Source organism: Micropterus dolomieu, linkage group LG18 (assembly GCF_021292245.1).
Source record: "Micropterus dolomieu isolate WLL.071019.BEF.003 ecotype Adirondacks linkage group LG18, ASM2129224v1, whole genome shotgun sequence".
Classification (NCBI taxonomy): domain Eukaryota; kingdom Metazoa; phylum Chordata; class Actinopteri; order Centrarchiformes; family Centrarchidae; genus Micropterus; species Micropterus dolomieu.
The window spans coordinates 24,018,005-24,034,753 of record NC_060167.1 but is presented as its reverse complement, the minus strand read 5'-3'; the positions used below and the strand labels follow the sequence as shown (position 1 = coordinate 24,034,753).

Sequence of the window (16,749 nt, the reverse complement as noted above, 5' to 3'; positions counted from 1 at the left end):
TGCAACAGTTTGGTGATGTCGATGGGTCGCAGGCTTGAGGCAGTTATTGCAAGCAAGGGTTATGCCACCAAATATTAAATGTTATTTACTTTAAGATTCTTTGTTCCATTACTTTTTCTCACCTAAGAATGCTGTGGTCTAATACAAACAGTGATATGTCCTAAGTTGTTTAACACATCTAGATGTGAATACCAGGAAGTAAAAGCTGAAATTCTGAACTCTTGTCTTATACTCATCTTTTGAAATTAAACCCAAATGTCTTCAGTAAACAACAAAAACTAAGGAATTTGCCTTACTTCCAATACTTCCAATACTTCCAATACTTCCAATAATCCAATACTTTTGGAGGGGACTGTATTACCAATGCATTCTCAATGCGTCATAACTGACGTTTTTAGACGTGAGAAAGCATAAGGATTTTACGCTAAAGGTATCCTTCAGCGTCTGTATGAAACACTCCCGTTTGCTACGTTGCAGCAACTCAAGGGAGGTTAACCCTACCTGTCACGGCCGATGTACGCAGCGTTTTTGCAATATGCAATCAACAGAGTGCAAAGGATGCAGGAGAAAATTATTATTGCCATTAATGTTATTATTATGTCGGAGGTGGATGTGATACACAGGTGCACATACACATACAAGCATTCATGTACACAGTGTGATGAGTGCAAAGAATGCTGGAATAAATAAGTTTTATGTGCAGGTGTTATGTACATAAGGCATGGATTTGGTATACAGTATATATATATACAATATGACAATATGAACAGTATGAACAGCTTTGAAATGAAGAATGATGAATAAATAAAGAAATGGTAAGTGGTTCCCAGTAAACTGGAATTATTGCACAGGAATAGTTCCTGACACTGTGAGTCAGCTGTTCATCAGAGTGATGGCTTGTGGGAGGAAACTGTTCCTGAGTCTGTTGGTTTTGGCGTACAGTGCTCTGTAGCGCCTACCGGAGGGGAGAAGCTGGAACAGGTTGCGTCCGGGGTGAGATGGATTTGCAGTGATGTTTCCTGCCCGTTTCCTGACTCTGGAAATATATAAGTCCTGAATGGAGGGCAGGATGGTGCCGATTATCTTTTCCACAGTCCTGTCTGTCCCTATCCTTTTTGGTGGCAGATCCAAACCAGACAGTGATGGACGTGCAGAGGACAAACTGGATGATAGCTGTGTAAAAGTGGATCAGCAGCTCCTTAAGCAGGTTGAGCTTCCTGAGCTGGTGCAGGAAGAACATCCTCTGCTGGGCCATCTTGATGATCGTGTCAGTGTTGGGCTCCCACTTCAGGTCCTGGGATATAGTGGATCCCAGAAACCTGAAGGATTCCACAGCAGACACAGGACTGTTGAGTATGGTGATGGGGGGCAGAGTGGGGGGGCTCTTCCTGAAGTCCACGGTCATCTCCACAGTTTTGATTGTGTTAAGCTCCAGGTTGTTCTGGAGCCAGCTGATCAAGCTCCCGTCTGTAGGCTGACCCATCACCGTACTCATCAAACCTACAATAGAAACCATTCAGCTCGTCAGCCAGTCATTGAGTACCAGCAGAGTTGGGGGATGGTCTCCTGTAGTTAGTGAGTGTACGCAGGCCTTTCCACACTGACGCAGGATAGCTGGCGGTGACGCTTTTCCTAGCTTTTCAGAGTAGCATCTCTTTGCTGCTTTGACCTCTTTAGTCGGAGTGTTCCTGGCCTGGTTATACAGGACTCTGTTCCCACTTCTGAAGGCCTCTTCTTTGGTCTGACGAAGCTGCCTGAGTTTCGCTGTGAACCAGGGTTTTTGGTTGTTGTATGTGCGGTAGGTTTTAGTCTGCACACACATGTCCTCACAAAAACTGATGTATGATGTCACAGTGACAGTTAGTTTGTCCAGGTCAGTGGCTGCAGCCTCAAAAACACTCCAGTCAGTGCAGTCAAAGCAGGCCTGTAACTCCAGCTTTGACTCGTTGGTCCATCTTTTCACACTCTTTACAACAGGTTTAGCAGATTTCAGTCGCTGCTTGTAAGACAGGATTAGATGAACCAGACAGTGATCAGAGAGTCCCAAGGCTGCACGGGGGACAGAGCGATAGGTGTCCTTTAATGTAATGTAGCAGTGGTCCAGTATGTTAGTGTCCCTGGTGGGACACTTAATATGCTGTCTGTACTTTGGAAGTTCATGGCTGAGGTTTGCTCTGTTGAAGTCCCCGAGAACAATGAGCAGGGAGTCTGGATGTTTTTTCTCCACGTTAGTTATCTGGTCGGCCAGGTGTAGTAATGCCTCATTAACACAAGCCTGAGGTGGAATATAAACAGCCACCCGGACAAACGAGGAAAACTCCTGCGGTGAATAAAAGGGTTTACAGTTTATGAATAATGTCTCTAAGTGAGGACTGCATGATTTCTTCAACATTGTGACATACACCAACCTTCGTTTATGTAGAGACAGAGTCCGCCTCCCCTTTTTTTTCCTGTGAGCTCCGTTACGCAGTCCGCCCGGAAAAGATTAGACTTGGAACTTGTTGAGCTGACAGTCACCAGGAGAGAGCATCTACTGCTTCAGGGAAGGACTGTGTGAATATCACCATTGCCCCATGCACACCAACAACTATAACATCAGCTAAAATATTAGCCTTATATACATAAGAGTCTAATTGTAGTAATATTGTAACTCCCAGTTAATGTATTAAACCAGAACCAATTAAGTGAACCAAGTTAAGTGAACCAGCTCCATGTACACGTGTACGAAAAGAAAATGTTGAAACATTTATTGAAGAAAGTGATATTTATTTTGACCTACAGTTCCAGATGGTGTTCCAGGTATGTCCAACTGGGAGGAGGCCTCGGGGAAGACCCAGGACTAAGTGGAGAGATTATATCTCCACACTGGCCTGGGAACGCCTCGGGATCCCCCAGTCAGAGCTGGTTAATGTGGCTCGGGAAAGAGAAGTTTGGGGCACCCTGCTGGAGCTGCTGCCCCCGTGACCCGACCCCGGATAAGCGGATGAAGATGGATGGATGGACGGCTACAGTATTTTTTATTAATTGGCACTGATAGTTTATAGAAGCCATAATGTATTCTCTTATTTGTGACCTACTTATACTAACCATTTGGAAAAACAATGTTAACACATTTCAGAGCAATTTCTATTTCAGTGCATTTTAAATCACTTGCATCCCAGAACATTATTTTGTTTGCTACTCTAAAATAAATAAAACAAAACATTATCATCATCATGTTTGCTTTTCCTCATTTATTTCTTTTTCATTTGCATGTGATCATCACCAGCAATGTTTGGTACATTTATTAAATCATGAGGTCAGTACTGTCACAAGCTGTGACTCACTTCTGCTTTTGCCCTCTGTTGTTTTCCCTCCTTTTGTATTTGTGTGTGTGGGTCTTAGCCAGGCATGGATGACTATGTGTAATAAGAAAGCAACTTGTGAGACAAAATAACTGGAGGTTCATTGGAGAAAGATCACCAGAACTATACAATTACCTGTTCTATAGGCATGGAGTGTATGGAATTGGATTGGTTTCAAAGTAATCAAACAAAACTTCTTAAATATCAAACAAAAATAAAAATTTGAGAAAGAATAAAACAAAAAAATGTAATCCCAAAAGTAAAACTTGCAATCAAACTATTGGACTATTACTTTTTTGATAATATGTCCCTCTGTTCACAGTTCATTGTGCTTCTTTCTCACTGAGCTCCTGTCTCTGCCATGTTGCAGCTAATCACTACCCCGGCTGCACCCAATGAATTGTTTCCTTAGCCAAAATGACCGTTACAACCCTCAACCCACCTTGACCGGAGCTCAACTTACTGCAGCAGACTCTGGTGTCTGAGTTGCTGCAAATTCTTGTTTCCCTGGAATCATTGACTCACCTATTAGGCCCCCTGTTCTCATTGGTTTCCGGCCCGGCTGCCCTGTCATCGGCATCCAGCCTGGTGGTTGTCTTGCCAGCCTCCAGCCCTTTTGCTCCGTCGTCGACCTTGAGCCCTGCTTCTCTGTAGCCGACCTCCAGTCCAGCTGTCCTGTCACCGGCCTCTAGTCCAGCTGTCCTGTCACCGTCAGCCTCCTGCTCTGCCTTCATTGCCTGCCTCCAGAGGGTCTCCGTCTTTGCTGCCAGCCTCCTGCCTCCTGTCTCTTGCACGGCCTCCTGCCCGGCCTCCTCAGGTTTCCAGTCCTCGTCTCTGGCCTCCTGTCTGGCCTTCTGAAGGTTTCTGCCCTCTCTCTCAGCTCCCCAGCTGACCCCCAGACCTGATTGTGTGCAGTCCAACCCCCAGACCGCCCGCCTGATCTGCTCAGCCTGTCTGGTCGAACTCCAGCTAATTCCCCTGAACTGTTCAGTCCCCTTGTTCTGTCGTTGGGCCGTCCGCCCTGAGTCTGCTCTGCTCTTTTCTGATCATGGACTAACAGACTCTATTTTCGTTTGTTTTCTGTCCCAGGACTTATCTTGCTTACTTCCCTTTGCAATCAGACGATGTCCAGCAGTGCCACCCACTCAGAACTGATAGAAAACAGTGGCACCCTGGTACACCCATCTACTGTCCATGGGCCAAAAAAACATACCTCTGACATGGAATCAAAAGGCCAAGCGACTCAGCTGTGCACGAAAACCCAAGAACTGGTGTGCAGAAAATTGGCAGCTGGTACTCTGGACTGAAGAGTCAAAATGGAAAATATTTGGCTGCAACAGAAGTTTGCAGCAGTTTGTTCACCGAAGGGCTGGAGAGCGGTACAAGATTGAATGCCTGCAGGCAACAGTGAATCATGGTGGAGGTTCCATGCAGGTTTGGGGATGCATTTCTGCAAATGGAGTTGAGGATTTTTTCAGAATATATGGTCCTCTCAAAGCTAAAAGGTACAGGAAGATACTTATTTATCATGCAATACCATCAGGGAGGCATCTGATTGGCCCCAAATTTATTCTGCAGCATGCAGTATATGGTACAATTTCAGAGACCCAAATTCGTTTGCAACATTTGTATTGGTGTTTTATTTTCACATATAAAGCAGAGCTTTGTTAGTGCACAAAAAATTGCTTCACCTCCGCTGCTACTGGAAACACAGATAATCAAACAAAACAGTTGGAAACCAACACTAGGAGTGGCAGGAATATGAGTCGAACAACATCAACGAGTTGGACAACGCAAAGTGAATATGGATATTAATATTATTTACATGTTGCTGAGTGCGAGATGGAGAGAGATTGAGTTTTTCCAAAACAAGGAACTACTGTCACTCATACCATATTTCTCTAGATCCTGATTATTTTATGATGATATTACTGCACTGTATATCTGAACATTGGTCTCAAATACTCACTAAATTCATTATGTAGTATTGTATTATGATATTATTGTATTGTATTGTAGTATTGTTTTATTATTATACTATAGTATTGTAGTATTGTATTATACTATTGTATGTATCAGTGTCTAAAGTGAATTAATAAAGATGGAAATAAAGTATTTGAGATTGAGACAGTATTAATGACATTCTTTGTGTAATGGTACCTGTCCAGACTGCAGAAGTGGAGTTATCATATGTGTCATGGGTTGTACAGATGAACTGACTAGATGTTCTTCTCTTCACTGGAGTCAGGAGAACAAAAATAGTTTACTTGATTGATTACTTTATTTTATCATTGATAAAATAACAAGCAAGCAGGTGTCTTTAACAATATAATAAATATAGAAATCTACATTTTTGGAGAAACACAAAAGCTAAGATTCGAAATAATTTACTTGATGGTGTCTATTCATAGATCGGAGCCTGCATGTCATGGTAAAAGACTATATACATAGTATAAAAAAAGTGGAAGTAGCCATTGTGACTCACCCATTGGTTTGTGGACTACCAAAAAAATTAACAGCTCACTCCTATCTTTTAGTACAACTGACCGCTGAACAATACATTTTTAGGCAACCAAAAAGTTACCATGAAACATGAAAACACATTGTGAAAGGGTCAGAGTTCTTAAACAACAACACCGACAGCATGCAAAAACAAGTTCATTGCTAGTTAAATGTACACAGTGCAGTTGTTATGATTCGCCTCTATCCTGATTGACAGGTCACTGTGGTAGCAACATGTCAATCACAAGGTAGCCTAAAGCATACTTCGCTTTATTGTCTATTTTACTCCAAATGGGACCATAGTTTACAAAACGAACATCATGTTGTATTAATGAAACTAGTGATTGAAAACATAAACTCATTAGGAAGGTGTTTACTGAGGTAATAAATCAAGTGAGAAATATGGCCATTTTGTACAGAGACCTAAGGGGACAAGGGCAAAGAAAAAATGCAATTGGACTCCTTTTTGCAACCAGCGGAGTTGCCCCCTGCTGACGGAATGCAAAAAGAATGCAAGTTTATGGCCCTTCAGCATTTGCTTCACTTTTCAGACCCGGAGGTTCCTGCTTGGTCACAGTGGAAGGTGTGGCTATTTAGAAGGTTAATGTTTCAATTTCATATACCCAACAATATTTCATGAAAATTGGTTAAGAATTAAGTGAGTTACAATTGATTTTGCAATGAAGTCTGCATCTCTCAGTACACATTGTATTTGTTTACTAGCAGACTGTGACCTCTGCAATATGACGGATAGCGGCAGCCAGTCCGGGACACTGAGCTGTCACTTAAAAACTGACTAGCCAATGGGAATGCACCACTAATTTTTTGCTAACTTAAAATTATTGATTAGAGTTTTAAGAAAAAAAGACTCAAAGAAATTATGATAAAATGCTGTATATAATTATAATTCCAACACTTTGTACTGCTGTATTGATTAATCTATTTCTTATTGTTCTTGCCATAGTGCCGCATTGACCTTATAATTTAATACATTTACCAAACTTTGCTGGTAATGGTCAGATTGAAAATCATTGCCACTTTCATCTGCTCTTTTACTTCGGGACATAAAATCATATGAATATCACATGCAAATAAAAAGGAAATAAATGGGAAAAAGCAAACAAATTATGGTGATAAAGTTTTGTTTTATTTATTTCAGGGTGGCAAACAGTTCAATAATGCAAGTAATTCAAAATAAATTGTAAAGAAATTTAACTGAAATATGTTAACATTGATTTTGGTGGGTTTTGATGGTTTGTATAAGTAGGCCACAAAAAAGAGAATATGTTATGGCTTCAATAAACTATCAATGCCAATTTAAAAAAAATACTGTAGTTAAAAATATGATGATATTCAAGCAGCCCTCCCCTGAAGCAGTGGAAGACTCTCTCCTGGTGACTCTCGGCTCAACAAGTTCCACAACAACAAAGGCACTGATGTTACCGCCGAGCTGCCTCCAAAGTTGTCTTCTCTTAGTGGCTGGTACTGCTTGGACCGTCTGTTTAGAAATATAAAACAGTTGGAACAGATGAGGAGATCCCACTAATGAAGTGACAAAGTTCAACTAAATTATGTAGTTTTCCCCTGTTAAACGTTTGAGTTTACATGAAATCAAATGAAGAATAAACTGCCTGTCAACGACAAACAAAATCATAAAAATAGTAAACAAGGAATCAAAACAAGATGAAAGATAGATGCTTCTTGTGTTGCAGTAGTGCTAATTTTACTGCATGAAATGGATGTCTTTGTTTTAACATGATTCTTGCAGTATCATTCAGTTACATTATTTTTTTGCTAGAAGATATTATTTGGACATGGGGGATGGTAAGTTTTTTTGGTCAATATTGGCAATGTATGAACAACACTAGCTGTGTGACTAGATGGATGGCAATGTTGGCCTGTTGGTCAACATCTATTTGATGGATTGTTACAAACTTCTGTACAGACATTCATGGATGCATCCAGAGGATGGATCTTACTGACTTTGGTGATCCCCTGATTTTTCCTCTAGCACCACCAGAAAGTTGACATTTGTGGTTTTGAGTGAATTTTCTCAACAAGTATTGGGTGGATTCCCATGAAATATGATAAAATACTTTTTTGAGAAAATATGTGCAAAAGTAATACAAGGCAGTACTTTGATTCAGTGCTTGTTAGTAAATGATAGCATGCTAACACGCTAAACTTAGATGGTGAACATGGTAAATATTAGGGGTAAACCGGGGCGAAATTAACACAGGACGAAAGTAAGTAAAGAAGGCGATTTTCTCAGAGCCCTGATTGCATTTGCAGTCCAAGCTGTGAGAGCACCTTCAGCATGCAACCCTTGATAAAGCTGTCAAATATCAGGTGATTTCGTCATCGTTTCCCGCGGCAGTCTCCGGAAAACTGTTTTTGAGCACGGTAAATAAATTTCTGAAGCGGGACTGTTCTTCGAATTACAAGTTGTGTCACTCGTTTCATGTGTCACAGTAATGATTAATTAACAGGTTATTTAGTGCTTTAACACACCCTAAAGTAGTGCCCTTTCACAGTTGTTGTTTATATCTCAGGAGTTCCAGTCGGGACTAAAGTAGGCCTAACACTTGTTACTTTTGTCCCGCTTAACCTGACCACAAGTGTTTATTTTGTCCCGCTGCTAATGTGGTGACTTTCTCTGCGTTGCAGCATGTATTGAAACATGTTTATGTTATATTATACCAACAGAATATGCCAAGAGTGAAGGTCAGAAAGACAGACAGAGGTCTGATTCTGCACGATGTATGTGAGACGGCGTTTCTGGACATCTCTGTCAGAAACATCAGTCTCAGGGCAGCTGCTAAGTCGCATGGCATATGCCATGTCACTTTGCTCAGGTACTGCAGATGGAGGGCAGAGACCAGTAGGGAGAAGACCAGACCGCCAGGGTACAGATCACATTCTAGAGTCTTCTCTGTGAAGAAGCTGCAGGCTTACATCAAGAGGGCAGCTGATATTTATTTTGGCATGTCGCCTAAGGAGGTCAGTAAGCTACAGTTGTTAAAAAACACTCAACATGCAGCTCACTCACACTGCTCTTACTAAAACAATTTTAAAGTCATTACAAAAATGTGAAATTTGTATTTGCTCTTATTAGCTTATTGGTTTTTACCTTATTTTTATTTACATTTAATCCATATCTTTCTACATTATGTTTTTTTCCATTTTTTCCACTGTCTCTGAAGCTGCTGCAACATGCAAATACCCCCAGTGCAGGATCAGTAAAGTCTCTTGTTTTATGTTAATCATGTCAGGTTCATAAACAATGTCCATCTTACCATTTCCCCCTGTTTTAGGTGCACACATTTGCATATTTATATATTATATATTTATAATATATCCTTAATATAATATGAAATATTCTAAACAATTCAAGTTTAGGCTGTCAGGTTACTTTTGAAAGTGAATATTTAAAATAAAAATGTAATTTAAATTATTTTTTAAAGATAAAGGACAAAAGATATTTGCAGTTACACATTAACAAGGTCACAGTCATGTTGTTGACCCACCTGTGTGTTACTTTGGTCCAAGTTGACGGGGTCGAAAGTAACATTGTGCCACTTTTAAAGTTATATTATACAGCAGTCGTTCTACATTTGTGCAAAATACCACCTGATATTGATAGACCACACCTGTGAGTTCACAGTGAGTGATCACAGCAAAAATATATCTCTGTCTGAAACCTTATCCTTTAAAATCATGTTTTTCTGAAAAACTACTTTCGCCTTCGCTCTCCCCTACCTGTTAAACATCAGCATGTTGATCCTGTCATTGTTAGCATGCTGATGTTAGCTCAAAGCATTGTTGTACAGACTCTGATCAGGAAGCTGTCCATTTGGACATCCACAGGGATCCCTGGCCCCCTAAACTTCCTAATACTGTGTATGTAAATTATATGCTGCTGATGCTGCAGTTTTAAAAATATGATTTGATATTGTGCATGCTGGCTTGCTGACATGGCTTCTGACCCTTAGCCATCATTAATGTTAACACCTGTGCTTTTCCTGATATGATAAGTAAAAAAATCGTATGTGAGCAGGGCTGGACTGGGAATCTGGCCACTGGGGGGACGCATCTTGGGGACGATATCATTAAAATTATTTATTTATTAATTATAAAAAAAATATTATAATGGGCCAACAGCTGGTCCATAAAGCAAAGACAGGCAGTGGCCCACAAATAATTTTCTGTACTGACACTGGGCTGGCCCAATCACATCTCTTAATAGCCCCCAACTGCCCTCTGTTTCTCATGTCAGAAGCTGCAGGTTTAGAGCCAGAAATCTGTGGATGGATAAAGGCGTCATAATAGACAAAGCAAAGTGCAAGGGGGGGCCAGAAGCGTTTCAGTCCCCGACATTGTGCAGCCACAGGTACTTGAAGGAGGAAAGGACAGCCATAACCACAGAGGAGGATGCATGTGACTGTGACTTTGATTTGGAAAAAACAGCTATTTGCTCATTCCCAGTATTATATTGTTGAAACTGTACAGCTTTATCAGGGAATTTCAACTACTCTGGACCAAGTACTAATTTGAAATGACACTATGACTTCAGTTTATTTTCTTTGAGAATTACTTGTACTTGTACTAGAGTATGCGTTGTGTACTCCCACCAGGAAGTCAGTAAAATGCGACTGAATATACCGATCAACCTGCACTGGTACACTTATCCACTGCTCTTACTACTCAGATTTATAGTGGTTTAGGGGAATATAACAGTAAGTGCATATTTAAGGGGACTGCAAGTATGGTGTATTGGTGAGGGGTGTCTGACCGATTGGGGTGGGCCACCTGGCCCAAAAATGACCTGTCCAATGTCCCAATCCAGCCCTGCATGGGAGAAAGGTCTATAGGACCCACCCACATTAAAATAGGTTCAAAGTATGATGATTTAATGCTGAGGATAAGAGTAACGGAAACATGTTTTTCACAATGAAACCAGGATAATCAATTTATCATAATTACAGCTTATAATGAATGATTTATTGGTTTTGTTAATCACAAATTTTATTTGTCTAATATTTCATTAAACCTCAAATTAAATTAGATTGATATATTAGGAACTCACCTGTGCATCAAACCAATGCAACAGACAACACAGGCGAGAACCATAACGCCCACGACTGTGGCTGCAGTTCCAGCTGAGGAACCACCAGAGGCTGAAATTGAAGCACATTATACTAATGAGAGAATTATCTAGAGGTACTTTAGTGGCTATTAATACATTTTTCTTTCACCCACCTGCTGCTACACTGACTCTGGCACTTGCCACAGCTAGACTGACATCATTGGTCAACGAGACATTGATGCAAAATACTCCGGTGTCATTGAAGACCTGACGAACGATCATCTGACAGTCTGGAGAGGGTGTGGCTGCATTACAGATGGTCTCCACCGGTGTGATACAGTCAGCATCAGAAATGGTTGTGCAGACCTCACTTGGCAGACTGAAGGAAGGATAGTGAAGGTACAGAGACATAGTTACAAGGAGAGCAATCCTAAATGGATATGTTATTTTCACAAATGTGTTTCAGTGTAGGCTAACTAGAAGATCATTTTTGTATTAGTTATAAAGAACGTCAAGACAAATCAATACACTTGAGCTGAACAGTAAGTGAACCTCTTGATCCTCTCTGTGTGCTCTATACATTGAGTTGGAGCCACTTTATTTCCATGTTGGAGACTGTGAACATGCAGGTGCTTACATTACTGCGTTTGTTTTTATGAATCTGTGTGTGTGTCAGTAGGTTGACGATATATTAGAGTTCTGTAGCCTAATTGTAGACTGATATAAATTAACAAACTTTCAACTAGCTTGTGTAATTGATGAATGTCACTGCTCACCTTCCCTGACAGTCAATGGTGATGTCCACAACATTTTGATCCAACTCAGTCGCCACAACGTTGGACACCTCAACAATCTCTACACTTTCAATACCCTCTGGAGCGTTAAAAGAGGTAGAAAAAAGTTAAATTATAAATTTATTATTATTATTAAATCATACTGTTTCTATTAAAGCATAAAATGATCTGTTTAGGTTTAAGGCCATAACTACAAAAACTATATTGACTTACGGACAACATCTACAGTGGTGGTGAGGGAGCCATTGCGGAAGATCATGCAGTCAGCCATCAGCTCTGGAGCTTGTCTTTTAACCAGAACAAGGGCAACCTGTGCTGGATCTGCTTCCACCTCTGCTTGAACAGCTACTTCATCACCCGCTGGTTGCACTGGAAAAATAAGAGACAATTTGTCATAATGCTTTTGTTAAAAGAGCTTGATTTTTTATTTTGTGTTGTTTTAATTTACATTAAGTACTCACTTGCAGGAGCTGCAACCTCATTTTCAATTGCCTGTACTGCGGCATCAGCTGGTGCTGCATCTTCTATTGATGTGGTTTCAGTGGCAGCAGGGGCTACGACATTATCAACAGGGGCTTCTGTTACAACTTCAATAACCTCTATGGCAGCAGCAGCATCAACAGTATCAGGAGCCACAACATCAGCTTGTTGCTCTACAGCTACTTCTGCTACAGGAGCAGCAGTGACAGCATCAGCGACCCCAACTGCTGCTTCTTCTCCCTCTGCAACAGAGGCAACAGCGTTGGCGGGATCTTGTTCCTCTGGAACAACAGCTGCATCAATTCCTGCGGGTGCTACTGAGGCAACCTCTACTGCCTCTGTGTCTGCATCAACAACTGCTTCTCCATCTTCTGTGGCTGCTTCAGCTGGCTGCACAGAAGCAGCAAGTGGAGTGGCATCAGCAACATCCAGAGCAATTGCATCTCCTCCCTCGTCTGGTGCTGCTGGGACAGTTGCAGGGGTGGAGGCCATCACATCAACTGCTGGCGCAGCTACTGCATCAGTAGGAACAACTGAAAAAAAAGTTTGAAACAACTGAGCAAAACTTAGTTCAGACATCTTATAGGACAGTACATATGTACTTAACATAAACATAAAATATAATTAGTTTAAAATCTCACCAGCAGTGGGGTTTCCACAGCTGTTGGGGATGCTTGCCATGAGAACCACCTGAGGTGTGAAGTTCCCGACTGCGAGGTATGTGTGTGTGACAGTGAGGTCTTTGGATATCAGAATATCAGTGCTGTCACCAAAGTCCCAGCTGACGCTGATGTTGGCGCTGTTGAGATACTGGCTGGGATCATGGAGATTGATGCTGAAAGCAATAGCTTGGTTCTGGATGAAGTTCTGGTCGTCCTGGTTGACATCAGTTACTTGAACGAGTGATATGGTGAATGGAATCTGGTCTGATGACGGAGCATAACATGTAGAGCTGTTGTGATGAGTGTTTTTAAACAAATACAAACATTGTAGAATCCTTTTCCTCAAGTTAGGTTAGAAATTGTTTGGTAGGTCACCTGTGATGCTGAAGACTGTGGAGGCATAGCCGAGAGGGATGAACTTGTCTTTTCCACGGTAGTGATAGATGACAACCTCCATGTTGTAGGAGCCCAGGGGGATGTTGTCTGTACCGATAGAGAGGGAGGAGGATGGTCCATCTGCCACCTGCCAGTAACGCCCTTGAATAGAGCAACATTGTGATTATTTAGGATGGTTTGGTAATCAAGGTGTCACTTTCATTATATAATACATGAGATACTATTGTAATGGTGGTAAAGTAAAACAAAGGCCTGCATTTGATTCACTGTGAAGCAAAACAGAATAAAGTGTACTTTTTGTTTTCAGAATTGTTCTGAGGAACAGACTTTTAGTAAAGAAAGCCAAAAACGTCTGCAAAGGTTGTGACCTTTAGTACAGGTGAGGGTTTTCCACACTGCATAATTAGCCCAAGAGTTGACCCTGTGATGACAGCCCCTTCTCACATACACATTGTTAACTGAAGCTATAGGACTCATGCTGCCCAACTACTTGGACTGGTAAAAATATCATTTAAAAGACAAGACTAATGTTTACATTTTTGTGTACTTTAGCCCCGAAATAACAGCTCCCTTAGCCTGGGGCTAAGTGCAGTGTGAAAAGTCCTGCTGGCTTCTTCTTTGCTGGTTAGGTGATCAGCTATTGTCACAACAGCATGTTCACTTGAATATTGTTAGACTTCATGAGTCGTTTACCAAAGCAGGTACGCCTGATGAACTAAAAATGGTAAACTAACACCACTAATTTAATCCACATAATACAAATTATTCACAGTGCAAGTTAACAACAACATCATTTTCTTGAGTTAACAGCACAATTTAAGAAGGTCTTCAGGTGTAAAAGTGATTTTTTTCATGACAAATATAAAATGTAACAGCAGATCATTTTTAGCGTAGACAAGTTTTTCACTAAAAAGGTTGTGTTTGTGATACGGCCTGAGGCAAATGTTAAACTTTAACTTCACTGGCTGGAGGAGAAACTTCCCTTTTATTCTCTTACAGAGTTTTAATGGTCTTTGTCTCTATGGAGGTTTGACATGTTAATGTAATGCAGTCAAAGCTGCAGTTGGTCCTTTTTCTCATCATTGAGGGTTGTCTGTAACATTGTAACTGTGAGTTGTTTTTTGTGCTCACAAGGAATTACCTAAACTGAAGCACAATGTTACTACTGCAGCATTAATTACAACTAATGAGCAGCCTATATTTAGCAGACTAATTATTACTAAATTAAATATATTTACCCCATGTCTTCCACACAAACACGTAGTGGGGTCTCCTGTTCTGACTGATGGGGAATGGTGTGCCGTCAGGGAAAACTCCGGTCTGCTCGGTGTCCTGGTCAGGATACACAGCCTGACCCTCCTGATACTGTTGTCCTGAAAAAGACGATGACCATGGACCAACATCAATAACAACAGATACATGGTATTTTAGATCAATATGAGGCAACACAGGTGAAATAAAATAAGAATAACTTGTCTTTTGTCCTATAATAATGAAACTAGTATTTAGTTCAAACTTAATCATAAAACATTGTCAGTTAATCAGTAATTAACAAAATTATCATTTCTACCACAAACAAAGTGTCTGTAAGTTATTTATTTCTTTAGGAAACACCATCTCAAAAAATGTGACATGGTGTTGAGATGAAGATCATGTTGCCGTCACATCTGAAATAAACTGATCAGCTTCCTGTTCATAATTGTTTGTTACTTCTTTTGAGCATGAATGAAATATCAAAAATAATGACATCACACAAGGCTACATAGTAACCTGCGGTACGTGCCCTCTGCAGAGTCACTTGCTGTTTCTGGAAAGGTTGTCTTACCGTTGATTGTGGTGTTTTCCGCCCAGACCACCTGCCCGTCAGAGAGCACTCTCTGGCTTGGTGGGAAATTAAGATTAATAGAGAAGGTCACTCTTGCTCCAGTCAGAGTGGGTGCATCATTTTTGAGATCGAAAGTTACTTCACCACCTGGAAAGAAGAACATCTTTAGATTAAATGGCAGAGAAAATCTTTTGATAGCATTTCTGTTTTTAGAAATAGAGGAATGAGCCTCACCAAGCCAAGAGTTCCTGAATCTCCGGTCTCCATCTCTCCACACCGGATACATTTTTGAGTTCCATGAGCGGTAACTTGTGAACTTACTTCTCGGCTCTGGAAAAGATAGTATTACAAACTCTTCAGGAAAAGAAGCCCCATCATGCAACATCATGTTATTCTCCCAAGTATCATCATCAACCAACACAATCGATAAGAATTTCAAGTGAGGCAACATTTGCAAAGCATGTTAAGATTTTTAGAAAGCTTATCTTATCTTTACAATCTATTCCTTAACTGCAAAACTATGTTTCAGTTTTTCAGTTTTTTTGTCAGTTAGTTAATATGATATTTATATTTTTGTTTGTGCGAGATATTGGTTCTACCATTAACTACATATTTAAGTAGAGTTGCTTTTTAAAAGGGGCACAATTTTTCCATGATAATCATGCAGGTTTTGAACATAATGATAGAAATGTTGATGTTTTCACACTATTATCGGCTGTTATCAGCAAAATACCTTTGAAATCACATGAAAACGTTTTGAAAGTCAAAATTGGTAATAACTGTCATAATGCTGGTGGTTTAGCATTTTGGCAGCCCTGAGTAATGGTTATTACACACAAACTATCGCAGGTTTTTTCTTTAGTGTCTTTAGCTTTAGTGTTAAAATATGGTATTTATTACCAATTTTGACTTCCAAGAATTTTCATGTGATTTTGAAGGTATGATGCTGATAGTAACCTTTAATATTATTAAAACATAAAGGGACCTATTTATATCATTGCTATCTTCAAATGTGTTTCCCCATTGTAAACCTTTGTTTTTGGCCCCTCCTTATGCTGTTACATATATTAATAAATATTACCCAGCTATAACCATTATCAGTACCAAGCTATTTGCTGTTTATTACTTTGGTATTACTTAATGTTTACTCTTAATCAAACTCTAAAAAACTAAAGGGGAGAATAGTGTATTTCCACTTTATCCCTTTGCAGTTTCTCTTGTTTTTAAATCTTTTGTGTAAAATGAAATAGAAAACAAACTCAATGTAGATGCACAGTGACAAAAAGTTGTTTTCTAGTGGATTACATGTACATTGAAAAATTATTTCACTTTTTTGATAGCAGGGCTGATGATTACTTATTAAACTATATATTTAGTCTTAGAAAGAAAAAACGTATGTTATGGTCTTGTCAGGAAATTGACCTGATTCAGATGTACTCACTTGTCGCAGTGGCAGATATAAATGCCAACACCAGCAGCACCAGGTTCAGAGTCGTCATCCTGGATTTGGTTGTGTGTCTCTTCTCTCTGAACCCTGATCCACACCCAGCAGTCCTGAACCCCAACTCCCAGACAGACTTAGCAAACGTCTCGTCAGTCTCTTTAAGAAAGCCTCAGACCTGAATTACCATAAAGTTTCTTCTCACCTCTGACATCATTG

The 16,749-nt window shown here is 40.3% G+C and overlaps 1 protein-coding gene and 1 long non-coding RNA gene across 2 annotated transcripts in view; both read right to left on the bottom strand.

Moving 5' to 3' along the window:
* Positions 1 to 5,961, bottom strand: part of LOC123956926 — a 24,621-nt gene extending 18,660 nt beyond the window's left edge. Inside the window, exons 1-2 of the long non-coding RNA XR_006821675.1 lie at positions 5,830 to 5,961; positions 5,505 to 5,582 (exon numbers count right to left, since the gene is read on the bottom strand). This is a non-coding gene — a long non-coding RNA (uncharacterized LOC123956926). The remainder of the gene's footprint in view (positions 1 to 5,504; positions 5,583 to 5,829) is intronic.
* Positions 5,962 to 7,199: 1,238 nt separating this feature from the next.
* Positions 7,200 to 16,623, bottom strand: LOC123986894 (melanocyte protein PMEL-like). The gene is made up of 12 exons (XM_046075310.1): positions 16,531 to 16,623; positions 15,324 to 15,419; positions 15,090 to 15,236; positions 14,503 to 14,637; positions 13,244 to 13,405; positions 12,848 to 13,132; positions 12,188 to 12,739; positions 11,940 to 12,095; positions 11,709 to 11,805; positions 11,106 to 11,311; positions 10,933 to 11,023; positions 7,200 to 7,344 (listed from the first exon to the last, which is right to left on the bottom strand). The coding sequence occupies exons 1-12, from the start codon at positions 16,586 to 16,588 to the stop codon at positions 7,200 to 7,202; spliced, it is 2,130 nt and encodes a 709-aa protein (XP_045931266.1). The 5' UTR covers positions 16,589 to 16,623.
* Between the last annotated feature and the right edge of the window lie 126 nt (positions 16,624 to 16,749).